Raw genomic sequence first — 27944 nt, forward strand, 5'->3', positions numbered from 1 at the left:
GGAGCATCTGCTGTGCCCAGTGCACTGACGGCGTGACAGCGACCTTGAGTGCGCTTGCCTGGATTGTGCAGCAGCAGACTGACTGCGTGGAAGATTTCGGTGACATTTAAATGGTGGATGTCTGTACCTCATCATCTTTGCTGATATGTTCGTAAAGCCACATATAAAAGATAAATTCTGTATCATGTGGTAGTATGGGTAAGGTGAAGGAATCACTAGTTGACGTAGCATGGATTTTGGTTTGAAGATGCTCAGGCAAATTTATTACAACAGCTCCTTTTGCCTGGGAAATATTTAAGGCAAAGTAGACCCGTAGTTCTGATTCAATTCGAGTATCTCACCAGCATTCAACAAAGGTTGCTGCCCTCAGAAGCATTTAAATATATCAAAAGCCCACAGAGCATAAGGCTAGCAGATGGCAAGGCTTGCTCGGACTGAAGCAGGCTGAGGAGGATGTTGATGCTTCTGTTTTCCAGATGGCAATGCACATTGCGAGTCAAATGAGCGCTAGGAACTGCACAGTGCACTTACCAGAGCACAAAGCAGATGTCCCACTATTATTTGCTATGACCTTCTTTTACGGCGCTCCTCGGTTTTCTTCCCCTGGCAAAGCCAGCCATTTGGAATTTAAAAACTTCTGGCCCAGACTCAAACTCTAATGGTGAGCAAACCCAGGTGGGGAAATGCATACGGATGTATGTGTGAATTTTGTTATCTAAAATACTCAGTAATCGTATTAGGAAGGCGTACAGTGCTGCTGTGCTGTGTGCTTCAGCTATTGCACCTTGCCTGAAGAAATTAATTCTGTAACGCAGAAGTGTGGCAGTCTGGGAATGGATGTGCCTTAGCAGCAGCCCGTACAGATGCTGGGGATCCCCAGCCACTTGGTGACAATGCTTGTGTGAACATGCACACTACAGAGAAGTCAAACAGTACCATCCTCACAGTATTGCCGCCAACCTGGACCAGAGGCAGGAGGGTTTGCTGGCGGCCGGCGCACAATTGCCCAATGAATCCTCTGCATGTGTGTGTTCGTGGATGTTCACCGAGGCTGTCACAGAAGCAACTGTTATAATTAAGGATTTAACCTCATTCCATAAATTTTCCCAAGGTGTTTAGGGAACCATTATTATTTACTAGCCGTTTTATGAAGTCGGCTGGCTGTATCGCTGCACTTCTCCAGAAGGCAGGAGCCCACACCTCAGTGACGTGGCTGACGTCAGTCCCAGTTCTCAGGACAGAGTGTGACAGGGTTGATGACAGCAGTGTGACCTGTGCTGCAAATCTCAGTTCACTGCTATTGTTCAGCCAGTGCGGACGTGGAACGGGGAGAAAAGCAGAAGTGGCTTAAAGTGCAGAGGTAACTGCAGTCAGAGCAACATGAAGAGGCTTAGTGTAAACAAAAATCTGGTTCTGTGCGGTCTAGCGTGAACGGCTCAACGACTCATAACATGCATTTCTAGAGGAGAAATGTGTGGTTTTGTTAAACACTTCAGAAAAAAAATGTATTGAAGCGTATCTCCCCCTTCTGGAAACTCTACCTCTACAAAGCGCGCGAAGACTGCGGCATACAGAAGTTATCTTTCAAGCATCTGTTATTTCTATTTTTAATGCTTAAAGACATACAGTATTCTTTATTTTATAGTGCTCATTTCTAGTACGATGAAAAGTAAAATATTATTCGAAATGAAGGCAAAAGGAGATGGTTTACGCTGGGCTGCCGAGGGCTTTCCTCGCGTTATTAAATTGACGACATTCAGTGAGGCAACACCAAGTTCTTCAACAGAAGTCCAAATCCCGCCGCTGTTCGGAAGGATTTCGTGTCCTTACCTTGCGCTTCTGTTCGAACGAACCCCGTGATTTACGCCCAGCTGCTATTTTATTTTATCCCTGTTCCCACTCGGGGTGCGCCAGGCTCCTGCTGGGGCGTTATGCGATTTCTTGGCTCTTCCATCAGAAAGGTGCTGTCGTCTGCAGAGCAGCTTCCCGAAGACCTGGCAGAGGGCTATGCGGTGCTCCGAGGGGGCCCGAAGGACCACCCGGCCACCTCCGAGCCCCCGGCAGCCCTGCCCGCCGCTCGGCGCGGCCGGGGCTGGCGGCGCGGCCCGGGGAAGGCTCGGCGGGGCCCGGCCCGAGGGGGCGGGAGCCCCCCGGCCCCCGTGCCAATGGCTGCGGTGGGGGGTGGCTCTGCCCGGACCTTCCCGCTCGGTTACAGGATGGAAATTCCCGGCCTCCCCGGGGAGGGAGCTCGGGCTCCGCGCTCTGAAAGGCTCATTTATCCCCGCGCTGCCGCCCAGAGCGGCGGAGACGGGTCCCTGCGCCGCAGCCCGCCCCGTTCCCCCGGCCCCGGCCCCGGCCCCGGCCCCGTTGCGCCCCCAGCCCGCACCATGCGCCGCGCCCCGGCCGCCGCCGCCGGTCCGCTGCTGCTGCTGCTGCTGCTGCTGCTGCTGCTGCTGCTGGCGGCGGCCTCGCCGCCCGGCGGCTCGGAGAGCCCCAAGGGGAAGCAGAAGGCGCTTCGCCAGCGGGAGGTGGTGGACGTGGTGAGAGGGGCACGAGAGCGGGGGGGGGTGGTTGGGGGCCGTGCGGGGGCGGGGGGGGCGGCCGCAGGAGCCGCGCGGCTGCGTTTTGGTTGCAAAGATGGGGGGGGGGGAGAAGCGAAAAAAGCAGCGGGGTGTCGAAAAACGGGGCAGGGCACCGCCGGGCCCGCCGCCGCGTTCCCATGCGCCGTCTGGGCTCCCTCCTGATTTTTTTTTTTTTTTCCCCTTTTTTTAATTACGCCTCTGTTGCGCCGAATCAGGAAAAGTGCTGAGAAAGGGTCGGACGGGCTTTGACAGAAACGGCTGGTTTTCGGCGGCCGGGTGCGCGTCTTCGTGCTTTCGCCGTAGGGTCGGAGCCGGGGGCGGGGGGGTTGCGGTTAGGGCCGGCGTAGTCTCCGCTCGCCCTGCGGTCGGCGGGGCCGGGGGGAGGCAGGGCGGCGGCACGAAGGGCTGCGCCGTGAGCCGCTCCCCGCCATCCCGCTGCCGGTGGCAGGGGCAACGCTGAGCTCTTACAACCCTTGCAACAGAGGTAGGAACTGCTGCTTCGTTCCCGAGAGGCTAGTGGGTAAGGAATAACCTACAGAAAGAGAAATAAAAGGACTGCGCTGTAGCAGCCGTTAGATGCCGTGAAAACTGTATCTGCACGCTTACTGAACCCACCTTTCCTTGGAGTGGCGTTAATGCGTTATTCCCTTTGGCACCTGGGACTGCATACCGCTGTTTGCAATTCCATTGCAACTAGAAACCCGAATGCATTGGGACTATCCCATCTCAGGGATAGAAGGAAGGAGGGAGATTTTCCAGTCCTTGGAATGTAGAAAGCAGATGTGAAACTATTTCCGTGAGCTGCTGACTGCCGTTCACCTCCTCTAGAAAATCAGTGGCATGGCCGTTTCTTCCATGATCCCCGGAGAGGTCCCCCAAAGTGGAAGCACCACTGGCGGCAAAGCTCCTTCCCTTTCACACCGCCTCATGACCCTCTCGCTTTTATTGTGGAAGTTGAATTGCATCGAGCATAAGGAGTCTGCACACATGGAGGAGCTTACGTTTTCTGTGGCAGCGGTATTTTAGGGTCCCCCCGCATTTCTCTTGCATTGCTCCATGCTTTTGGGTGCAGCGGAGTGAGCAGCAAAGCGCAGGTAAAACGATGGCAGCTGAGTCAGGCGCAGCCCGGTCGTACAGACTGCTTCAGCTAGAGCCCTTCCAGGGCAGAACGAAGGCATGCCTGGGAGGGGAGCCTGCCTTCAGCAGACATTTTAAAAGATGCTCTGTGCATTTCCAGCTTAAGAAAGCATGAAAAAAACTTGATTTGGCACGCGTAGACGAATTAGTTGGAGCATAGCCTGAAGCCCAGGTAATTCTTTTGCTCACATCAATTTTTTACTGGGTGGGCAACGGCTAAGCTGCTCTCTCTGGAAGGAAGCTGTGCGGCTCTAGGCAGCAGCGGTGGCAGCTCCTCTTTCGGGGCAGCCTCGGGGTGCCGCTGCCCAGTGCTACTGGTGCCCCCGGTGGATGGGGCAGTGACGGGCCTGAGCCTCGGCCTGCCCCCGGCTCTCACCGATCTCCAGGTTGTCGGGATTTCTGTGGTGAGTAACCACATGTAAAACCAGAGCCAGTCACTGTTACAAACCGTGAGTCCAATGGAAAAATAGCAGCAAAAGCAGATAACCAGTGCTGTGTGAAATAGAAATGTCTTTGCATTATTCTCACGGTCCCTAGGTCGGTGTGTGCTTGGCCAAGCAGCCTTCTCTCCAGCTAACTTTTTTAAATGTGGCCTTCTTGATTATAATATCCCACTATTTCCACTCCCATTGGCCAATGGTGTTTTCTTCGGTGAAGGTAGCAGGGGCATGCCAGCATCCATTAGTCCAACTCTCATCTACTTCTTACTAGACCTCTTCCATATGGTCACTGATTTTATTTATAGAGAGGCTCCAGCTGAGCCTGTGATGCTCATGCTGGTTTTTGCACCAAAGCACAGGAAAAGGAACAACCCCAGAAGAAGAAAGTTCACCAGTCTGACAAAGGAGAGAGGGCAGGGGCTGTAGTTTACAGCTCCTGCGGTGCAGATAGTGGCATGGCTTGCAGGAGGGGGAATAGTTGCACGATCGTTTAAAACGGATGAAGAGAAATAGGTGTGAGAAAGGGGAAGAGCGGAATATAGTTATCTGTGAGGATTTGGGATGAAGACTGAAGGAAGCAGTCAGTCACCAGATGGGAAAGAGCATTGAAAGAAAAAGCCCTGCCGTCACCAGCCCCTGCAGGTTCCTGCTCAATGTTTCTGTGCCTGCTCGGCCAGCTCCACACCCGGCTGCTCCCCCCGGCATCCAGCGCTCGGGCTGCTGCGGGAAGGAGCTCAGGGCTGCACAAACCTACTCGCCGAGGAGGGCAACCCCAAATCTCATCAGGTATGAAGGCAACATGTGTTAACATGCAGTATGGGAGAGCAACATTTAACCTTTCCTAATATCGTGATGTTAGGGAGGTCGTTAGCGTGCCGTCGTCCCACGTGCGCCTTCCCACCGCTGTGAACAGGGATCCCGAGTTGAGGATTATTCCAGGGTGCAGCTTCCCATGTCCACATCAATGCCGACGTCCTGTGCGCGCTCTGGAGTCTGACTTGCGCGGTTCGACTATCGCAACGTGATTCTGTCCCAGGGGAGTGGCGACAGAAGAAAACCAGTGTTAACCTCCGCTCCCTAAGAAACGCAAAAGTTTCTCTACTTAAAAAAAAAGGAAAAAGAATAATAATGAAGGCTTATCAGCCGAGGCAGTTATACAAGCAATGGTGGGTTAGGAGAAAGTAACTATTCATATGTAACTCTTTTTTGTTTCTGTATTGGAAAGTTTTGAATCTTCTGAGGTTTTCCAACAGGTTTTAGTCCTTGGACTAGGCCAATTTTTAATTCTAGGATTTATGCATCTTTTCATAAAATAATTGGTGTCTTAATTTACAGCAAATTCTGCTGGCACTGCTTATCTTTTAAAGTTTATTTTTCCTTTTTTTTCCTCTATGGAACCATTGTCTTGGTGATCCAGAAATAGCCCATTAGCTTCTGTCACAGCAGGGGGGGTTGTGTTTTGTTGTCCTTGTTGTTTGTGTTTAACTTCATTAGCCTCAGAGTTAATGGATGGAAGCAGCAAGATCTGTTCTGTGTTTCAGTACAACGGCGTGTGCTTGCAAGGCCCCAGTGGCGTTCCTGGACGGGATGGAAACCCGGGAGCCAACGGGATCCCCGGGACACCTGGGATCCCAGGACGGGACGGGCTGAAGGGCGAGAAGGGCGAGTGCATGCGCGAGAGCATCGAGGAGTCCTGGACGCCCAACTTCAAGCAGTGTTCGTGGAGTGCACTTAATTATGGCATCGATCTTGGGAAGATCGCAGTAAGTTAGCTTTGCCTAGGATGCTGCACTTCACCACGCACAGCAGGCTCTATGAGCTGCGTAGCACCAATCGTACAGATTTCTTACCGGAGCCTTTTTCTACATGTAAAAGGGTGAACTTCTCCAAGGTTTAGCTACTTTGGATTCGTCACAGCTGTGTTTCACAGCTATGGGCCCACTTCACTGCTGTAATAGTATTTCAAAAGAATGATGTGGCTGGTGTAAGAGTATATTTAGAAGGCGGCTGAAAGTCACACTACCAAAAAAGTACCTCCAGCTTGCCCAAAACAGGGCAAGGTTTTTACCATTTCAAGCATAAGGAGCAGGAGAGATGTACCTCTTCAATCTGTTAATTGTGCCCGTCTTTATAACTCCTGCTTCAAAACAGTTGTTCACTGAAACCCAGCTGCAGGATGCTACTGCAAAGCAGATCAGCATTGCTTAGGAGCAGCATTACCAAGTGTTACCCAGACTAACCCAGTCTGTCCTCCACAGCAGCCCCGGGTGTAAAACTTTCAAATACAATGGTGCAAGCCTAGAAGAGGGGAAGAAATCCCAGCTCAATCCCAGCTATGAAGCAATGCCCAGATTGGTTGGAGTAATTTAACTGCTATTGCTATGGCTACAGTGAGAATCAACTTTTTTGAGTAGACATTTCTCACTGTCTTCTACTTGCAGAACTGTCCCTAGCTTCCCCCCCCCCAGCCCCCACCCCCGATATCCAGCATTTTGAAGACAGAATAGCAACCTCTTAAAAACCAGAAAATGTTTCTTTTTCAGTTGTGGAGCTTTTATCAGGGTTTAAGTCTCTTGCAAATCTAATAATCATTGTTAAATCCAGGATTTCTGGTAACAGAGACAGAAATTATACTGTCCTCTCATGCAAGGACTTAAGTGCAGCTTTCAGGCAGCTCATACACCTTTATGTAAACCCCAGAAGGTAACTAGGTTACCAACTTAACAATAGGTATTATGTAAATAAAGTTAAGAATTTCCATAATCCCCCTTCTTCATTACCATCTATGAGGTGCTGTTTCTGATTTGCATCTTTGCACTGTATGGTATTTGCCAGGGTCTACTTTTTTCTTTTCTTTTTTTTTTTTCAGAAGGAAGGAACTAAAGAGAATAGCCAAAACATTCTGAAATAAATATATTTCTAAATGTATTTCCTAAATATATAGAAAATAAATAGGTTCAAAACCATAAGTTGCTGCCAAAGCATTTTTGTCTCCTCTTAGGAATGTACGTTTACAAAGATGCGTTCGAACAGTGCTCTCCGCGTTCTCTTCAGTGGATCGCTTCGGCTAAAATGCAAAAATGCCTGTTGTCAGCGCTGGTACTTTACTTTTAATGGAGCAGAATGTGCTGGGCCACTTCCTATTGAAGCCATAATATATTTAGATCAAGGAAGCCCAGAGCTGAATTCTACTATTAATATACACCGAACTTCTTCAGGTATGTATGCCGAGACCGCATGAACTGAGATGGAGTAGAAGCCAGGAGCAAATCAAGTTACCAAATGCAGAGAGTACAGTCTGCCTTAGAAAGTCAAAAGACTGAAAGAGGAGGCAGAAGAGCAGCCAGCTAACTAACACTTGTTCTCTTACTCTGCTGCTGTCTTACAGTTGACTATCAATACTAACATAATTATTTATTAAACTGTGGTATTTTTCATGGTACGTATATCCTGCAATTTAGAAATGGAAGAGATTTCTATCCAGACAGTTCTACTGAGCCCTGCTACAATGTGAATACAGAGACATTCTGTGCTGTATTAGCATATGGAGAAACTGCCTTACTGCCAAGTAGACAGTGTCATCCTGGCTTAAAATATTGATATTTGCACGTTATCTGTGCATAAAGTGAGACTTATTCCTCTTGGAATTTCTACTGTAATTCCAGGTGGGGCACAAAAGTACCTCTAAAGTGAAGTATCTAGGAACAATTATTCAACTGCTAAGCAAAAGGCAAATTAGTGAAGTCATTCAACATAAAAGAAGGTGACAGTAGGAAATGGAGACTAACATCAAGTCCATACTCTTTCTCCAACTTCCTCTACAGCTATGATGGGGTTTTTTTTATCAAGGGGTAGGACCCACCTGTCTTCATTAACCCACCTCCAACTAGTGGTGCTAGTGGGGAAAAAAAAAGGGGGGCAACAGAAGTGGAACTTTATACAGTGAATTAGGAGTGGAAAAGATGACCAGGTGACAATCACCTTTGCAGGGCTTAGCTGTGGAAGCCAGGTATGGCTGTGTCCCCGCCCCCCCTCCCCATCACTGCTAAAAAGATGGCTGGATGGGACCAAAGCCATATCCCAGCTACCAGTTTGTAAACGTGGACATTTAAAGAAGCAGGTATACCTCCCATTTAGCCACACCGTGGATTGTGATCTGCTTCAGGTACTGCAACAGATGTCAAGAAGCAACATGGATCAAGGCAGTGCATGACTCCGTAAACTATGTTGCCACATGTCTAAGTAATAGTTTTTATTTCTAAAAATGCTAGTCAGGTTTAACTAAATAGCATGAGCTTACAATGAACTGCTGCTCTTAACTACTTGTGTCCACCTTCAGTTGTGAAATAAGTGATTGTGTCTGCTGAGGTAACCTGATTTTTGTCTTTAACCAGTGGAAGGTCTGTGTGAAGGGATCAATGCTGGCTTGGTGGATATTGCCATCTGGGTTGGGACTTGCTCAGATTATCCACGGGGAGATGCTTCTACTGGATGGAATTCAGTCTCCCGAATCATCATTGAAGAACTGCCAAAATAACTTTCCCTCCATTTTTATAATCGCTCCCTTTTTATTTTGTACAATTTTCTTCAGAATTTATTTCTATAGAGTTGGATGCAAGTATTTGACTGAAAGGCACCAAACTCTTGCATCTGTAGTCTTTGTGTAGCCTTTTTTTGCACATTGCAGAGGCTTTTTATAATAATCATTTTAGAGTATATATATCAAAACCAAGTTCATTAACTTTTTTAATTCCTTGTTTGATGTATGAAAATATACCACCACCATTTTACTTTTTGTATCAAATAAATAAGACCTTTTAAGAAAAAAAAAAAATCCAGGCTATTTCATTGATCATCCAACTACTTAAGGTATTTTACATGGTGTTATGATACCCAATTAATTTTTTTAGAAGACTTCATAGAATGTTCTAAGAAAGTAAACTCATGTCTTGGCTTTAGCCTTCAGAAAACATGTAAATTCTACTACCGTAAACCTGACTAACAGAATAGGATGCTCTGCTGTTGCAGTCTAAAGTCTCTCAACAAGTTCCTGCTGACTTAACTGATGATGTGACCTAGATGATGTGGTAAGAACTAAATACCTCGTTCTGAATAACTAAGTAAAAATAGACTATCTAAGCTCTCTCTTTTGCTTTAACTCTTTCACTTCTTGAGAGACAGGATTTAAGTATAAACATCTATTATTGGTCTCAACTAGATTTAGCCTTTCAGATATATACAAAGACTTTGGTGTTAATTAAAAGCTAGACATATTAAATAGTTTGGAAGATATAGAAATAAGGCAGGTGAAAATGCCTTGGCTTTCAAAAAGTGTACTGGTAAAGTGAAAGAATGATGTGACAGTCGACTGCAGCCTCCAGACCGGACAAGTGACAACACTGATCATGCCAGCACAGCATTAGCATCAGTGTTTTAAGTATTTTCTTCCAAATGCAACAAGTGATATACTCATATATTTTAAAAAATTGGACAGATTCTAAAGGGAAACAATAATCATGTTTATATTACAAAAATCAATTCTACATTAATGAAATTAAAAAAAAAAACCAAACAGGAAAAAGCATGTACAACATGCAGGAATCTACAATTGTCCCAGAAATTGAAAAAACATTATCTGAGATAAGGAATTTCAGCTATTGAGGATTAAATCTCACCTTTTCTTCTGAACAGGTTATAAGATTTTCCCCAGGCATTTCTCAAAGTAGTAGCTCTTATCTGCAGCTTTTGTTAAGAATGCTAGAGGAACTCACCTGCAGCTAGGAGAGCATTCAGGGTTTCCCAAATGCAAGCTTATGTGTGATACTGCTGCAAGCCAGCAAATCATACAGCTAGTATTTTGTCTCTGAAGAAGTGTACTGTTTTCATTGGCTTGGACGATGGGTTTTAAGGTATCTGAACACAAACAAGTTACTATGAGCTAAGCTCTGGTGTGAATTTACAAAATGTCAGTTAACATACAGTAACTGATTGTGTACATGCTTGTAGCCTGTCTTTGCATTTATCCTGGAGCATGAGCAAGCTGTTCTGGGCCCAGAGCACCCTAATCCAGGGTAGTAAGTGCACAACTTTTATTCTTAAGATTTATTCATACATCTTCAGAATATTTTTTGGACCCTTGGGTAGCAGAGTTAACTCAGTGGTCCATTAAATTCGTTCTGCATAATGTGCATAGAAAACACACAAAACCAAGTAAACACCCTCCAAAGGCAGAAGAAGTTAATAGCTGTTAGGGATCTATGCAGTAATCTGTATGGTAAACTTCCAGTAAATTTCATCTTCAGCTAAATACACATGGAAACTTTCATAATAAAAACCAAAGCCAGCCATAATGGCTACATGCCCTTTTCAGATGAGATTATCAACTGCATCAGTACAGGGGATGGGATCAGGGAGGAGAAAGTGTAAATCATTAATAAATTTAAGTATACACAAAATGTGGTATGTGACAATAGTATCAGCAGAAACAAGCAAGTGGATTGCTGAATTAAGATTCAAAATATCGAGCAGTTTCTGTAGTCTTCTAGATTTTAACTTAAAATTGAAGCCAATTCCCTAATCTGTTAGATTTTTATTAAAAAACCCCTTATTTCTGCTTTAGGTTAGTCTTCTGTTAAACAGGAAGCTTCTCTAAGTGATTATTCAGGTGTTTTGCTGAATAGTATTCTCAGCTCCTTACAAAACTTGACTATTTCCCCCTACCTGTTGAATAATCTTTGCTAATTTACTTCTTCCTTAGTTAAGTGATACTTTCTAGATACTTAATACCTTCTTACTAACAGCAGAAGGCAGATGTTATAGCCAGCAATGTGTTTTCTTAAAGAAGAACTAAAAAAATAAAACAAACCCAGATCTCTAAAAGTACATATCCTTGACAGCAATTATTGGCATGCAAATAAACATCATTACTATACAAATTTACTGAGAAGTATTGTAATTTAGTTTATCACTAAGTTAGCAATCAATATATTCTTACAGTCCTGTCCTTAGACCAAATCAGAAGACATTAATGGATCATTCTGGTTTTTTTTAAAGGAAGTCCTGTGCACAATACTTTTTAGACTACTTATGGGTTGGTTTCTTTTTCCCCAGAGAATATTATTGAAAATAAGCATGGTCATATTTGTTCTTACAGTGCGTTGAAAACTGCATCATTATGGGATTACTAGACCCCCACCCCCACCCATTTTTAAAATGTAAGCCTACTTTCAAAAATGCATTTACTTAGTAATATTTGGTCAGATGTATCAGTAATGGAGACAGAATCTCGCTCAGAGAGAGCGAGCGGGCAGGGAACAGAAAGAAAAAGCATTAAGTAAGTGGCCAGCGATGCACACAACATACACTTTGGTCTGGTGCTAAAAGCAAGCCAAAACCACAATGTCTGTCCTGGTATGAGACAAGAACTAGGTTTCATCAGATTGGCAATTATTCAAACCCAAGAACAGACAGCTGTTTTACAAAACAATTTGAGTTTCCAAACTGCACCCCACTGAGGCAGCATTTTTGTGTTGGATGAGCAGTGGAATTTGGAGCATTCCATATGCTAAAATCTGACAAATAACACAGAGGTGGATTCAGAAGACATTGCTGTAAACAACTACATACATAACTTTCTTCATGAGACTCAGATAAAGATTTAAGAAAGTTTTGACAGACTCCAGAGTTGCTTTTATATGAAGTTTTCCACTTCTGTAGGAACAGAATCTGACCAACTGTTACCTTGAGACTTGTCAAAACAGATTAGTCCGTTATTCCAGGCAGGCCAGGATGAACTGAATTGCTGCACAGCTGCCTTCACCCAGTCACAGTGCTATTATTTCACAGTTGCAGAGACATCTGTTTCAAGCAGACACAGCTGATTCAGAGAGGAGGCAGCAATGGAGGAACACTCAGCAGAAGAGATGTTGGCAGGGTTTTACTATCTCCAGGTTCTTTCCTCAAAATACTAGATCAATTCATAGCGTCAGAGAAGACTGCTGAACTAAATCTCTCCAAGATCATAAATATAAAAAATAAAGGATAGATTCCTTATGAACACAAGCTCATACATTTAATTATTTTCTTTTCTAAAACCAAGTAAAAAACCAGACACATTCTCATAAACGACAAAGGTAATACTGCAGGCAGGAGTCACTCTGATCACGTTGGGGATAATTCCTTTGTAAAATCCATGAATTCCTTCTTTCCTTTAAAGACACAGAAAAACATTTACTTTTAGTTAATGTCTTTTAATAGAAATCAGACATAAAACAAAGCCTGGCATTTTTCTTCTTGTGCGCTCACTGAGAGAGGTGCTTCAGGTTAGGAATAAAAATTTCAGAATAATTTCTTACTGTAGTGGTTAAAGAGCCACATTATATCAAATATTAACCCACCATTTTCTCTTCTGAACATATGATAGTGTTCTGTACATCAGCTATTTAGCCTAGGGTTTGCGTGGGTTTTTCTGTGGTTTTTTTTTTGTATTGTCTGAGTAGGAGGCAACTTACTATCTTTCTTCATGACACAGTAACAGATTAAAATAACTTAAAATTTCTGCAGCCTGTTCCAAAAAGCATTTACATATTTAATCTCACTGAAGCCAGCAGGGCTGAAAGGCTTGGTGGTTTTGGGTCATGTAACAGCAAGTGAGCTGAGGGTCAACATAACTAAGGAAAGTAAGCGCCTCCTCCAGAATTTTGATTCCAATGGCCAATAAATGAGGATCTAACCTCCCCCAGTTTGAATCAGAGTATTCATGTCAGGGCTGTTAAAAAGTTTCAAAGACTTTTAATCTCAGCTCCCTGTTTTCCAGCTTCACAGAGGCCTACGACACCTGGAGCGATGAGAACAGTTAACACAGATCCTGGAAAGTGCTTGGGTGTGGTTTACACTACCCTCCCTAGGGCTCTAGGTTGCATTTGTTTCATAATGAGTACAGTAGTGGCCCCAGAATAGCTGTATACATTCACACTTTTCAGAACTAATAAGCCTTCCTATAGACTGTGGCACTGAGACATCAGAGCTATTTTCCTTTGAATTGGCTTCAGTCAAAATGGTTGTACTGCCTCTCAGCCAGGGGTGGTCCTGGAACAACACAGCCTCATTCACCCATTCAGGTGGCACCTCTTCACACCCCAGGAGTTAGCTGACTCCACTCACATCTCTAGCAATATGCTGCAACCCAGAAACATTGTCCAAAGCAAGATTAATATTGGTTGCATGCTGCAAAGGTGGCCAACCTTAGTAACTACAGAGTTCTGTGTGAGAACTCTCACATGCCCTGTGGAGCAGAGGGAAGAGAGTTTGTGAAAAGATATGCATACGTGTGAGGTAACAGTTCTCTAAAGGTTCTACGGGCAGCTGGGACTAGACTACAAATGCTGTCAGGCCCCCGGGTAACCCAGGGACATCACTATAAACAGCTCTGGCTAGCTCACTTCCTCCTGCCAGGAAGTTGGATTAGCCACAACTCCCAGCAGCACAACACTCCTGTCATATGTGATAATGTAAAGCAGTTCAAGTGACACTTCATTGTTTAAGAGCCCCAAAACAGCCAACTCAACGTTATTTTTTTAACCTGTAAGTGAAATTTGCTGGGGAAGAGAGAAAGGAGACAGAATAAACAACAGCAGCCTGCAGCCCAGCATTGACCCTCTCCTATCTCCTTCTTTGTCCTTAGATTACTGCTATTAGTGGCATCTTGCACAAAATGACTTTCTACAGCTAACATTTTGTTTGCTCTGAGCTGCACTGGTTCTGCAAGTCAGCATGGAAGCCAGTAAACATAGTTCTGATTCTGTAAAACTCACTTTCCGAGACATAAGCTTTTGATTCTGCATGCCTACCTCCATGTCCTGCGGATCACATCAAACACACCAGAATATGTATTATGCTGATCTTGAAGACGAGCTCGCACAACTTGATAGGGATATGTTGCTGACACAGCGAATATTTTGGATACAGCTGCCATTGTTATGTATTCCACAGTGTTCTAGAAGCAACAAAATTACCAGGCTTGCCTTAAGTATGGTTTAAATTAGCCAATTTCCCAAAATCTTACTTGATTTTTAAATGTTGAACTAAATACTGTAGATTTTCCCCCCTTACGATACACACATTTAAAAAAATGGCGACATATACTACATACAGTGCTACGAATAATTAATTGTAAAACATGTGTTGTGCCCTCTCATTCCCATTAAGTGAAACACTTCTTCCAAAAGTAACTACCTTTGCCCAACTTGCACCTGACTAGTTTTCCATGGAAGTGTTTAAGACCACCACCTATGGTTCCACAAAGAAAGAAAAAAAACCCATTCCTCCCTCTAAAATTCTCAGAACACTTGCCAAAATAAGAAGTTGGTTTCCCTACAGGAAAACAGCCCTAACCAGTTGCTTGTTCCTGAAAAGTGAAAAAGTATTATTTCCTTCTATATATTCTACATTCCAATTAATGTATCAATACTTTGTACATTTGGCTGTTCTATGACCTAGACAAATGGAATAAATTTCTGCTTATTCACATACACACCACATTTTCATTCTCAAGAATCATACCAATTTTGTATCTGATGCTCTGTTTCTATACTTGTTGTATCTCAGTTTCAGTTCCTCATATGCCATGAACTGAAGTGCTCCATGTGAAGTTCCAAACAGACCAGGCACAAATCCCTAAAAAAAAGGAATAAAACAAGGTTAAACAGCAATGGACAAAAACTATACAACTTGACAGAGCTCAGCTTACACACATACCTATTTCCTCCATTACTTTACAAATTGTGACTGCACAACTGTCACTGTGCAGTAGGACTCAAAGCTGATTCTGGGTTGGTTATTCTTAATGGCAGGCATCACACAAAAGTGTAATATATGTTACTTTTCTCTAAATGACACGCAGGCTAAAGACACATAATGAGTGAGCAAGATGAAACAAGTGGCCTAGGGACTCCACCTCACAGAGCACAAGCACAGGTCTTAAGAAACTGGTAACGTGGATCAGGATCGTTAAGAATACAAATCAAGCTGCAGTCTTGCAAATGTGCTGCTCAGTGCCTGCCCCTTTCCAGGGACTGGCACTACCCTGTTCAGTTCCCACCTCAGACTGGTAAGGCAATGACAGAAGCTAGTGTCTCAGTGAGGAGGGCCATGAGGAGTAGAGGTACGAAAAACCTCTTGTGATCAAGTCTCGGAGATAGATATGTACACGTGTGCATGTGTGCGTATATATAAATGTGTATCTATGATATAGATACACATTTCTGTATTAAAAAAAGTGTGTGTATATATAAAATCATAGAATCATTTAGGTTGGAAAAGACCTTTAAGATCAAGTCCAACCATAAACCTAACACTGCCAAGTCCACCACTAAACCATGTCCCTAAATGCCACGACTACACATCTTTTAAATACCTCCAGGGATGATGACTCAACCACTTCCCTGGGCAGCCTGTTCCAGTGCTTGACAACCCTTTCAGTGAAGAAATTTTTCCTAATATCCAATCTAAACCTCCCCTGGTGCAACTTGAGGCCATTTCCTCTTGTCCTATCGCTTGTTACTTGGAAGAAGAGACCCACACCCACCTCGCTACAACCTCCTTTCAGGTAGTTGTAGAAAGCTCAGGTGTCCCCTCAGCCTCCTTTTCTCCAGACTGAACAACCCCAGTTGCCTCAGCTGCTCCTGAGGGAGCTGGTCATGAATTAATCATAGGTCTTGTTCTCTAGACCCTTCACCAGCTTTGTTGCCCATCTTTGGACATGCTCCAGCACCTCGATGTCCTTCACGCACACACACACACACACTTGCACAGTGGAAAGTTGAAGGGCACAGAAGGAAAGCTAACTCATACAAGGACTTATGGATGATTTACATTAAAGAAAGAAATCTAAGATTTGGATCAGTTTGAGTGCATCCCTCACTCTGCTCAGAGCACATCCCAAGGCAGCCCAGCAGAGGTGACCAAAGGTGTAACAAAGCAGTCTGGGAAATGTTCCCCATTTGTAAGAGGCAGTAATGGACAGTAAAGAGTATAATATGAAAATATACAGAGATGTTTTGTTTCAAAAAGTTGAAAGGAAGGGGGAAACCAGGTATTTTCTGAAGTGTCTCTACAAGAAAGTAAAGGCCAGAGTTCCTTCAGGAGCAGGACTAGCTCAGCAGAAAATGAGCCAACAGCTGCACGGGTTCTGAGATGCACTAACTCTCTTTTTGAAGAGTTAGTCACTTACACTGGAAAAATACAAATAAATGGGGAATTAATCATCTTGGCCAAAAATTACTTAAGGGAGCCAAAAGCTTGCTGAAAACTGTTGCAAAGGGACAATTATAATGGAGTAAGTGATCAAAGTGTTGGTAAAAGGACTCAAAGAACCAAAACCTGTTTGATACCAGTATTTTAGGGAAAATTTATCTTATTTCCCATGATTCATTCAGGTGAGACAGAGGAATTAAAAGATGCGTCCAGACACAAAACTCTGTATTAGGCTAAATCGGAAGCCCAGAATGTTGAATAAAGACTTATCAATCAGTATACTACTAAGAGCCTGGAGAAGGAGAAGAAAAAGAGAAGGGATCCTGGTAGGAGTCCACTGGAATAGTATAACAGGACAAAATGATAAATTACTTCATAAACTCCTAAGTTGCAGCAAAAAAAAAACCCCAAACCCTAAAACAACAGCAGGCATAAAAATTGCACAGAGCTTCTACCACTTCAGAGATTAGCTCGCTGCATGCTATAGATTTCTTAAGTTTACAATATTACAGCCATTCAGGAAGTGATTTTTAGGATCTCTCTGATAAATGAGGATGAATTTCTTCTCACAGTAGAAAATAATGGTCATGAACTATCAGTGACCATGAACTAACAAAATGCATTAAGGGCTAGATAAAGTCCCAGAAAAAACACTTCTCCAAATGAGAACAAGTAATTAAACCAAACATCTGTATTTCCTCAACTGTGAGCATAATCACAGAATTTGCGAAGTTTGAAGCCAAGGGGCCACAAAACAGGGAAAAGGACAACTCTGGTTTTCAGAAATCCTGGATCAGAAGAAAATTAACCAGTAGTATAAAAACAGAAGAGGAGGAAAAAAGAAAAACTAAATTATCAAAAATATCAAAGAATAAATATCTGGGTCAGAAGAACAAAGAACGGTATAAAATTTATGTATAGTGATAGCAGGGAAAATCTTCACAAATATTTACCCATGATTAGACAGTAAAAGCATTAGAAGACAAAGTAAGTAATTGTTCTCTACTTGGAAAAAATTAGAATGATGTATTTATGTCATAGGAGAATGAGGCAATATTTTCCCCACCAACAAAAGAAGAATGTTAAACAACATTTAAGAGTGCTAAACTTTTAAATTTAAGCCAGCAGATTTGGATAGCTTGCACCCAAGAGTCCTAAAGCATCCACTGATGATACTTGCTAAATGAGTACCAGCACGCTCTAAGTCTTGTGCTCATGCGGAAAACTTCCAAAGACTGAAGGACTTTTAATGTTGAGCCAATATTAAAAAATGCAAGAAGAGAGTGAAGCAACTGTCAGCCAATGCGCCTCAGTAAAATAAGAGCTGACCCAGGCTTCTATTGATCATACAAAACAATGTGTTCTTATGGAAAAATGTTTCAAAGCAAATCCGGTTTCTTCCTCAGCCAAGATATTTCATTACTGTGAAGTCTGCAAAAGATATTCTTACTCTATTTTCTTATTCTTACAATTTTACACAAAAATCTTTCTTGCCTCAAAATTTGATAGAATTTCATATTTATTTTTCATATATAATGAGACTGTGAAGATCAATTTTAAAATCATTTCACTTTATGTACTTCTTATTTTTTACTCTAATATTCTAAATGTATCTTTGGAAGATTTTTGCCACGAGGGCTTGACAGCAGAAATGGTTGCTCAAAGAAGTCCTGTTTGAATTCTCTTTTGGAGGATTAGAGCAGTAGGCAGAATTAAATATATCATTAGAAATTTAAATGGCAAAGCATGTAATTCTGACCAGTAGACAGTGGGAAGAAAATTGTATTTAAAAATTGACTTAAACAGCTGTTAAGTGCCGAGGATCCAAGACAAGACAAAAAGGTCCCGTTGGTTAGTGTTTCAAAGGTTGCCCATCACAATGAAAAGGAACATAAGCAAGTATATATAGTGGAAAGCCTGCACTTCTCAGTAAAGTAAGGAAAAAGGTTCATTTGGTGATGGGGTACTCACATCGCTGCCTGAAGTGTTTGAAAGCGCTCACGCCAGAGCAGCCTCTGCTATATGTTTCAAAAGAATGCCACAGATTCCCCTTGTAATGTTTAGTGTTGTCTTCAGTTGGGTTCTCAGTGTGCCAAAGACCAGCAGTATCAGAGTGGTCTGCTCTGACAACTTACACAGAAAGACACTGGAAATATGCCATTATCTCCCTATGCCTCCTGATTCCTTCATGGTGAAAAATGATACCATCTTTTACGTGAAAGTTACTTACCCTTCTGTCTCTCTGTAGAACCTGGCACTAAAGTTAAAATCAAGATGGGCAAATCTCAGTGGATTTTGCTACATACAAGTACAAAGACCTAGAAAGTCACTTAGCTTACAAGCTTCACATTTGCAAGAAGCAGCAAAATAGCATAAGCAAAAGCATAGCAAAATAAAGAGAGGTAAGTGCCTGAGACATTAATGGACTGGAAAAAATACTTTATCCTCAGAGTATAGAATCTTGCCTACCAAAGGTGAAATGACAATACAGAAGTGTCCAAAATATCTATTTCACTTGGTAATGAGTACACATTACTGCTAGGATTTTTTTGTTGTTGTTAGCATACTGCATTATTATTCTCAGTCTTGATAAGACTGTATTTTCCTTTAATCTCCTTAAATTTTCTGCACTTCCTCTTTATTTTACTGTTGTCTATTAAGGATTGCTCTATTTCTAATTCCTGCTTCTACATCACTGCTGAAAGAGAACAAAACTGAAAATAGAAATACAGAAGCATGGAGGCCAGGAAGAACATTAGTTGCATTCTTGATTGATGTTTTAGTAGTCAATCACTCTAGACTAGACATCTAACAGTTTCCCAAGAGCTCAGAGATATTTTATGTTTTTCTGAAAGTGCCAACTCCTACAACCTTATGATTATTTTATGATGTTTGGTCTCTCCTGCCTTACGCTTGACAAGAAACTTATAGCACTCTTAACATGGAGATGGCTGCATGACATTCAACTTCATGGCAAAGTAATTTTTAGAGCTCAGACCTCCAACAGATCTATAGGCACGTTCAAATTACATAACCCCAAGCTGTTTTTTCCTCAGCCTGGTGTGCAGTAGAACAGCTCTGTCCCCAGTCATCTGGGGGATGGAGGCCAAAGGACAAAGCCTAATGGATGGAGGGTGGGGAAGATCACTGATGATGACTACTGGGATAATTAGTGCAAGAAAGGCTCCTGTCTTTTCAAAACCAGGCCAAGTTCAAGAAGAACAATTTACTGAGGAACCCAACTTCAGATGAACTATAGGTTAATGAACAATACCCAACAGAGCTAATAAAGACAGCTTTGATCCCTGCTAGAAAGATCGATGCATCCTGACATTACTAGTCTTGTCTGAAAGGAATTGTTCAGACCAGTGCATCTTGTGCAACAGAGAGCAAGACACAGAGTTGCTTGGACAGAAATACCATTCTTTAGAAGACTAATCTCAAATTAATCAGAATGAAACTACTTCCAGATTTTATTTCCAATTTGTGGTGGTATTCTCTGAGATCCCCTTATTTGCTATAAGGAACTCTATCTGAAATTAAGATTATGGGGAAAAAGAAGACATTCATGTGCACTACAGCTCCTGCAATTCAGGGCAATTAACAAAACTTCAGCCGTCAAATTTCAAATAAAGCAAGAAAGAGAAAAAATGAAGACTCCCCCAAAACCAGAAAATGGAGGAAGGCTAAAGTATGGACACATCAAAGAGCCACCTGAAGAGGTGCCTTCTTCCCCAGTATAAATGAGGTTGAGAGAATCCTGACATCAAATGAAAGTTGCTCAGTGTGCATAGTTATGTAGGTCACTCAGGACCTATCTAGGTCACCTTCTCTGCAGATTTAAGTAATTTGCTCTTTCAAAGGAAGTACCTGGTTTAGTTTCCCGCTTGCAGATTAACACTACAAAGAAGTGTCTAGCGCCAAAGGCAACACATGCTACATGCACGAATAATCTGAACAGTAACTCAATGGAAGGACATCTTAAACCCTCAGAAATTTGAACTTATCTACATGGGTCACAGCAGACATCCAGGCAGGCATATCAGAAATACTGACAATTTCAATTTAGGAATAAGTAAGGTGCCTTGCTCCTAGTGTCAGAATTTGGCATTCATTGGTATGTGGTGTACTAGTCTTTCAACATAGGAAGGATTATATTTTTCGCTGTAAGTAAAAGAAGTTAATGTTCAGTAATCAGGACAATTCCTAAGAGATAGTGTTCTTGTTCTATAGCATTACTTGCAGAAGAGCCAGACTGAACTAAAATAGGTTTCTTCACACCTTCCAGGCACTGATGAATGCATCTTCATGTCATGGCCTGAAGGAAGGAGGCGGCAAAAAGTCCAAATCCAGTTGCCATCTGTTTCCTTAAATTAAAGGGAATAAAAAACCCCCACACACGCAGACCATATTTAGAAGTCTGCAGATTTTATGGATCTAGAGATGACAGATTACAGACCTCAATAACCAGAGGGCAAATGAGCAGTTGTGAAACCGTCCATTGTGGAGGAAAAAAATTAGCAACTACTTTAGTCATACGTTACGTTCCACAAGATGTCAGAAAGAGAGAGATAAGGGATGAAATGGAAGAAAGCACTAGCAGCAAGATAGATTACACTATTGCTGCCCTCCTTATGCAAATTTTAATTATAAAAAGACTCCAAAAAATTAAAAAGCAGCTTGTAGTTTACTCTTATTTCAGCATTATCACCCAATAAGAGATGGCTTAGCCGTAAAGGTTACACTCTGTTCTTCAGTGATTTCCTACATTTCAACAGTATAATAGCTTTCTTCTGACTAAGCCTTTTTGCTGCAGTTCTTCAGTGGGAAAGAACTCTCACAAAATAAAAGTAAGTGAGCTAATATAAAAAATTACTTGCTCTTTTTTTTTTTGTAGACGAGTATTTACAAGTCTCACCATGCTACTGAGTGACGCCAGTGAATCCTGGAATTTTTCTTAAATTTTATTACCTTATATAAGCCACGTATACCCTCTGTCTTGTATATCTTTATAAGAGCGTCAAACATTCCTCTGTATTGCCGCTTTGATGGATCAACACCAGCGTTATATTGTAGCACAAGTCGCGTCTTCGTTACCCATATTGGGTTTGTAATAGAGAGCGTCATGGCTCCTGAGAACAGATAGAAGTTAGACTGATTGTTATGCCAAATCCAAAGCTTGTCCCAGTTTGTTCAGTCCAATGTAACACAGGCTTCTACAATGACAACACTACTTATCCTACAAGAGCACTTATATTACTTAAAACAGGCAAAGTTTATGCCCACCATTGTTGCCCCTCTCTGCCTTCAAAGCTCACAATCAAGTCCAACCTACTCCTGCTGGGGGTACTTCTGTAGAGCATACAGCTTTATGAATATTCCTAGTACATCCCCCCTTTTCTTCACCTTTCCACAGTTAGTAGTGTAATCTGTAGTAGATAGGAATCATCAGTAACTTCTTAATGTACTCCTGATTATCTGAGTTATTCTTTGGGTACATAATTGTTCAAAATTTAATGGACACCTCAGTCATGAGAAATTTGCTTAATCATTGATGGGTTTATAGAAACAACCTGTTATAGCTTTATAGGTTATTGAAAATACAGTTCTAAAATAACCCATTACTATTTTTCACATCAAACAATATGCCTTGTATTTCAACATTAAATGAATGCTCCAACATCCTAATAAAAAGTCTTCTCAATTGCCTAGATTAAATGCAATACAGAAGCATGTACAAGAACATATGTTAGAAACAACATATTAAAAGTCCTGCTGATAGAAGTTGTATTTTTATTTTGAATCTTTAGTTTCTAAGAAAACTTGGACCATAGATAAAGACTTTCAAAGACCAATGACCAATTCACTTATTCTATTAACTTCAATAGTCCTTCTCTTTTCCAGGTCTAAGTGTTAAACATTTAACAAGTTAACAAGCTGATGTCAGCAGATTTATATAGTTATATTTTGGGACTCAATATAGTACTAAATATGGAAAATGCTTATACACAATGAAAACAAGGTCGAAAGGTATTTTGACAACTGCTGTTTCTGAGCAAAACTGAAGACACCACAGTGATCCATCTAGTCATCTTAGACATCATTAACTTATTTACAGACAATAAATGATTGCATTTGGACTTGAACACTTACACTTGCCACCTCTAAGAAAAAGCAGTACTGACACACAAAAGCAGGGAGCAACATATGGAAAGGCTAGAAGCAAACATTAATCTTCTTTGCATTTAAACTCACCAGCCTCTGCAGCTGACACTAGGTGTTCGGTTGCACTGAGACTTTCCAGCTTCCCTTCCTTCTTGTAAGCTTTAATGGCATTGTAACTGGAAAATGTAAAATATATTTTGGTAAAGGTGGAAACAAACCTTCATCACTAAAAACCAAACCCAAAACAACAAAACACCTCACTTAAGATCGTGGAAAACAGTAGGTGGTACACAGCCTTTGAAAACAGGTATCTAAGCAAACTACCTTTGTTTAGCTGATTAACTGAGCAGTTGGCTTGTTAAAGTGAACTATGGTAATACATATTTAAATTGATAAAGTATTACTGTCACTATCAATGGGACTGCATCATGAAACAGCTACCAGATCTCAGGAATTAACTTCTAAAAGAAACCTATTAGACAGCCTCCTTTTTATTGAGAGCAACAGTAACAGGTATCTATCTTCTGGCTCAGAAATACACTGACTCTCTTCTCTTGATCCAGTTTCCAGTCTTTGTGGATTAAGAAACTGTCAACAGGAGCTGAAATGTCAACAGGAACCTATAGCAAAGCTTCAAGACTGAAGTACAACAATAACAGAGTCTAGACAACTGACAAGTGAGGTTTGCACAGGCATACCAACTATTCCCTAAAGTGTTTCAGTTAATAGGGATCAGCAGTAAATCAGGTCGGTTACATAGCTAATAAAACAGAAAAGATTGAGTGTTAAAAAATGGGCTTTATGAGCAAAGCCCATCAACTCATAAAAACAATGAAGGAACTGACTGTCACTAAAATTATTAAAAATCAGTTAAACGTTTAACTTTAGTAGAAAACTTTATCATGTTCTCTAATTCTTAACATGTCAGTTTAGGGTTTTATTTTTCAAGAGGTTTTAAGCACAGTGTATTTGCACTTTTAGAGGAGTCTTCATGAATGATGTCACCATCTCTCAAGTTCCTTAGTATTTTCACAGCATCAAGGGAATGCACTTGACAAAGTAACAGGTCTCTGACTCAAATTGCTTAAATTCTAAAACAGCAAACCATAATAAAGGGTAACAGACCTGGACTTACTAAAAGATTCATAAGTTTATAAGCCACTTAGCACATCTTTATACCCCCCAAAGAAGATGCAGTGTATATCTGAACATTACATTGCACAGGATATGACACGTTTTACAGTTCTACTTACAAGAAAAAGTAAAGTCCCCAGGAAGCCCCCGCTCCCAACATGTTTGGAGTTACCCCTTGATATAAGCCTCGTAGTCCTTCATGCTTCCAGACAGTGGTCATACAGTGGAGAATCCCATTGTATTTTGGCCTCAGCTCCAATCCATCACTTACTACGAAAGAAAGAAATTATACTGAAAAACATTTCAGGAAGCTGAAGTTCAGCTGTGTAAAAGTCACCACAGAAGTACACACAGCCTCCAAAGCAGGTTTCATGTTCATTTGCAGCTTAACTGATCAGCTGTATTTTAAAAGTATTCTTTTAAAAGTATGCAAGAGTTGGGGTTTACAGCTTCGTAAGTCTAGAGTTAAAGAATTAAAAAAACAAAACCAAACAACCCAAAGAAAAGAAAAAGAACTTTTAAGCTCTGCGAGATGAAAGTTCCCATCAATCTGACAAGGCTAAATAAATGCACTGCTGTGCATTTTTGGTGGCCAGCAGCTTTGAATTGAAGTTTTTTTTGTCTCTTCTTTTTAGTACCCCAGCAATTTCACATCATATTTCAAGTAATACATGTGGGGTCTTTGACAACACATTTCTATAAGGAGTTTAGACAAGCCCCAAATAACAACTCTTAAATTCAACCTTCCTCTTTAAAATGTTTTATAAAGGTCTGAATATTTTCAACGGGTCATGTCTTATTGATTCTAGAGTCAGTTTTCACCAGAACACTCAAAGGTTATTTCTGTCAAAAATTCCTGTGTTCTCCTTCTATTCTCATTGAATGGATTTGCAGGAAAACACCAAATGCATACACTTTTCCCACCCAATAACCAAACAGGTGGTTGTCCAAATATTCAGAAAATATCACTGTCAAATAGATAAAACACATGCAAGTTTTTGTTTGACAGACTTCATTTAGAACACAGACATTCACACACCTTACAGTGGTAACTACTATTCGTCCTACCGTAACAGCAAGAGTCAATTACTGATGACGCGTGTGATAAGGCACATGGTGAGATGACAGGAAGTAACAGACACAAGCTGGAACAGAGGGAATTCTGACCAGAACTTTTTCTCCATCAGAGTGATCAAATACTGGAACAAGTTGCCTGAAGAGGCATCTTTGGAGCTACTCAAAATGCCAGCAGACAAGACTGAGCAATCCGATCTAAGCAGACCTTATCTGAGTAGGGGGTGAACTCCATATATCTCTTCTGACCTAGATTATGATGCCAACACAGTAGCAGCTTTCAAATAGAGACACAAGGCTAGACTGCAATTTTACTGAAAATTAATCTCAAAGTTTTACAGTCAGCGCAGTTTTTGTGTCCCCATCAACATTAATCCTGGTAATCATGAATTTCAGATGTTTTCTTTTCAGTGGCACATTTACTATTCTTTCTTCTTTGAACTTTTATACTGTACTGGGTGTTGTGACAGACTTCAGGGCTAAAGACAAAATGCTTTTTCTGAGCACATTGTGACAAGGCCTCAACACCTTGACAATCACTCAAAACTAGCACACAAATTAGATGCCTATTTTCTCCCTCCTGAATGAGCACTGCTAGAGCTTTTCCAAAGGCCTTTCTGGTTTTTTTTTACCATGCTGCCATTAGATCAGATTTATGAACACAGTAAACAACATGGGAAATCAGAGACATGAAGGCAAGTCTGTCTGTCAATGATGCTGCCACGAATCTTCACATGATTTCTGATATCAGCTCTTACTTCCAGGTTGAAGACAAAACAAAGGAATCATTATTTTCAACCCAAACAAGCATATGAAAAGAAGTGACCTCCACAGGTGACTGAACCCAATCTCCTGCTCAAAACAGATCTAATCAGACCAGGCTACTCAGGGACACACCCAGTCAGCTCCTGCATGTTGCCAAGGCTGAAGAGATTACAGCCTCTCTGGGTAACCTCTTCCAGTATTTGACGACTCCCATAATAAAAATCCTTTTTCCTAATAAATAACTGGAATTTTCCATGTTCCTGCTTCTGCCTGTTCCCTCTTGCCCTACGACTATTCACCTTCAAGAAGAATCTGGCTCCAACTTCTCTGTGTCCTCCAGTCACACAGTCATAGACTGCAATAATATCTCCCCTCAGCCTTCTCTTCGTGAGGCCAAACCTATCCTGTTCTGTCAGCCTGTCCTCCTACGTCATGTGCACCAGCCCCTTCACCAGTGTGGTGGCCTCTACTAGAATCACACCAGTATGTCAGTTTGAGCCCCAAACTAGACACAGCACTTCAGACGTAGTCTTACAAGTGCGAAATAGAGAGAAAGGAGCACTTCTGCCAGCTATGCTCTTTGCAATACAGCCCAGGATGTGCCCACAATAGGATATGCAGGGAAGTGTTTAAATCCAACTTTGCAAGAAGTCTGTTTGGAAATGTAATGCTTTAAATTTTATAAAACTTCCCTGTGATAGTTCACTATTTGTTTTTAAGACCTTCAACAGCCACCTATGCATTTAAGGTAACAATCCACAGATACAGCAAAACGTTTCAATCTCTACAAGAGAGAATATCATAAAAGGGCAACGTGTTTCTCATAATGACGACAAAATTGATAGGGAGAAGCCGACACGGTTCCCTGTGGAAAACCAAACAAGTTGGAGTTTTCTGCAAAACAGTACCACTCCTGTTAACAACCAAGATTATCATAAAACTCTGTTACGCTTTGAGCGTTGAAAATCTTTGGCATAAAGGCGAACTTTGAACGTTGGCCTGAGACAATCCGCCTGTTAAAAACAATCTTGCCGTGTCCTATGGCACTGGCGGTCAGGAGGAGCGGGAAAAGCCTGGTCAGCTCTCTGATCTGCCTGAAAACAGCCCGCGGCACACAGCACATGTTACAGTCCCTAGAAACGACAAGAAGATTAAGCTTTGGGGGGAAAAGAACCGGAGACCGCCCCTTTCAGCCTACGGTCCGTTTCTTCCAAGCCGTGGGGCCACCCTGCCGGCGCCTCTGGCCATGCAGCCGCGGGCAGGCTCGGGCAAAAACGGGCAGGCTCATCCGGCCGTGCCCTCCCTCAAAAAAAAGCCGGTACGTCACGGGCTTAGAAAGGCCGCGCTCGGCCAGATTTGTGCGCTTTTCGCTGAAAGCACAGTTTGTCTTTGTAGCCCTCAGCGGCGAGCTCCCGGGGGGGAGGGAGGGGAGCCGGGCTCGGGGGCTTCCCCTCACGGCACACCCGCCGCCTCAGCGAGAGCCCCGGCCCCGCGGGGGCCGCCCCAGCCCCGGACGCGGGGAGCCACGGCAGCCCCCGCCCGGGGCACGGCGGCCTCGCGGCGTGGGGCCCACCGCCTCCCGGCCCGGCCCGGCCCGTCGCGGGGTGGTGCGTGTGTGTGCGCGGCCGGTCCGGCCTCACCTGCGAAGCGGATCTTGACCAGGTCCAGCGGGTGGAGCACCAGGGTGGAGACGACGCCGCCGCTCAGCCCCGCCGCCAGGTTCTCCAGCTGCACGTGGCGGAGCGGGGACCGCACGGGCGGCGGCGCCACGGCCGCCGCCTCCACGGCGCACGCGGGCCCCTGGGCGCTCATCGCCGGCGGCGGCGGCGGCAGCGCGCGGGCGGACGGGACGGGACGGGACGGGACGGGGCGGGGCGGCGCTCCTCCCTCCCTCCCTCGCCCGCCGCGGGCTGACAGCCGGCCGCGGCGGAGCAGCGTCGCGCGAGAACTGCCAGCCCGGCGCATCCGGTCACGTGTGCCTGCGCGGCGGGGAGGGAGGCGCGTTTCCCGGCGGCGCGGAAGCGGCGGCGTGCGCGGAGGAGGCGGCGATGCGGGTCAAGGTGCTGAGCCGCAACCCCGACGACTACCTCCGCGAGACCAAGCTGGACCTGCAGCGCGGTGAGCGGGGCAGCCGGGCCGGGGTCAGCTCCGCCGGCCCGGGAGGACCGAGGGCAGCGGCGGTGGCGGGGAGGGAGGAAGGGAAGGCGCTCAGGCGTCCGCCGGCCCCGCCGCTGAGCTGCCCCCGGGGGAGGGTGCCAGCCCGCCGCGAGCCGCCCAGCCCCCGGCGGGCGGTGGTCTTCCCGCCGCCGGGCTGGGCCGGTCGGCGGAACGGGCGGTAACGCTCGCCGGGCGCGGCCGGCCCGGCCAGCCCCGCTCGTGGCGCGGCGGGGCCGTG

The 27944-nt window shown here is 43.5% G+C and overlaps 3 protein-coding genes across 3 annotated transcripts in view; 2 read left to right on the forward strand and 1 right to left on the reverse strand.

Moving 5' to 3' along the window:
- Nucleotides 1-1916: 1916 nt before the first annotated feature.
- On the forward strand, nt 1917-8953 carry CTHRC1 (collagen triple helix repeat containing 1). The gene is made up of 4 exons (XM_069779880.1): nt 1917-2540; nt 5701-5922; nt 7161-7377; nt 8554-8953. The coding sequence occupies exons 1-4, from the start codon at nt 1932-1934 to the stop codon at nt 8694-8696; spliced, it is 1191 nt and encodes a 396-aa protein (XP_069635981.1). The 5' UTR covers nt 1917-1931; the 3' UTR covers nt 8697-8953.
- A 2135-nt stretch (nt 8954-11088) lies between these two features.
- Nucleotides 11089-27529, reverse strand: SLC25A32 (solute carrier family 25 member 32). The gene is made up of 7 exons (XM_069779881.1): nt 27190-27529; nt 23830-23980; nt 22667-22752; nt 21383-21543; nt 14720-14833; nt 14008-14153; nt 11089-12366 (listed from the first exon to the last, which is right to left on the reverse strand). Exons 1-7 carry the CDS (start codon nt 27512-27514, stop codon nt 12231-12233), a joined length of 1119 nt encoding a protein of 372 aa, XP_069635982.1. The 5' UTR covers nt 27515-27529; the 3' UTR covers nt 11089-12230.
- The window catches only part of DCAF13 (DDB1 and CUL4 associated factor 13), a 30364-nt gene continuing 29946 nt past the window's right edge, over nt 27527-27944 (forward strand). Inside the window, exon 1 of the mRNA XM_069779879.1 lies at nt 27527-27667. Within this exon, the coding sequence (XP_069635980.1) occupies nt 27598-27667 (70 nt within the window). The 5' untranslated portion in view covers nt 27527-27597. The remainder of the gene's footprint in view (nt 27668-27944) is intronic.

This window comes from Haliaeetus albicilla, chromosome 3 (genome assembly GCF_947461875.1).
Source record: "Haliaeetus albicilla chromosome 3, bHalAlb1.1, whole genome shotgun sequence".
In the NCBI taxonomy this organism is placed as follows: domain Eukaryota; kingdom Metazoa; phylum Chordata; class Aves; order Accipitriformes; family Accipitridae; genus Haliaeetus; species Haliaeetus albicilla.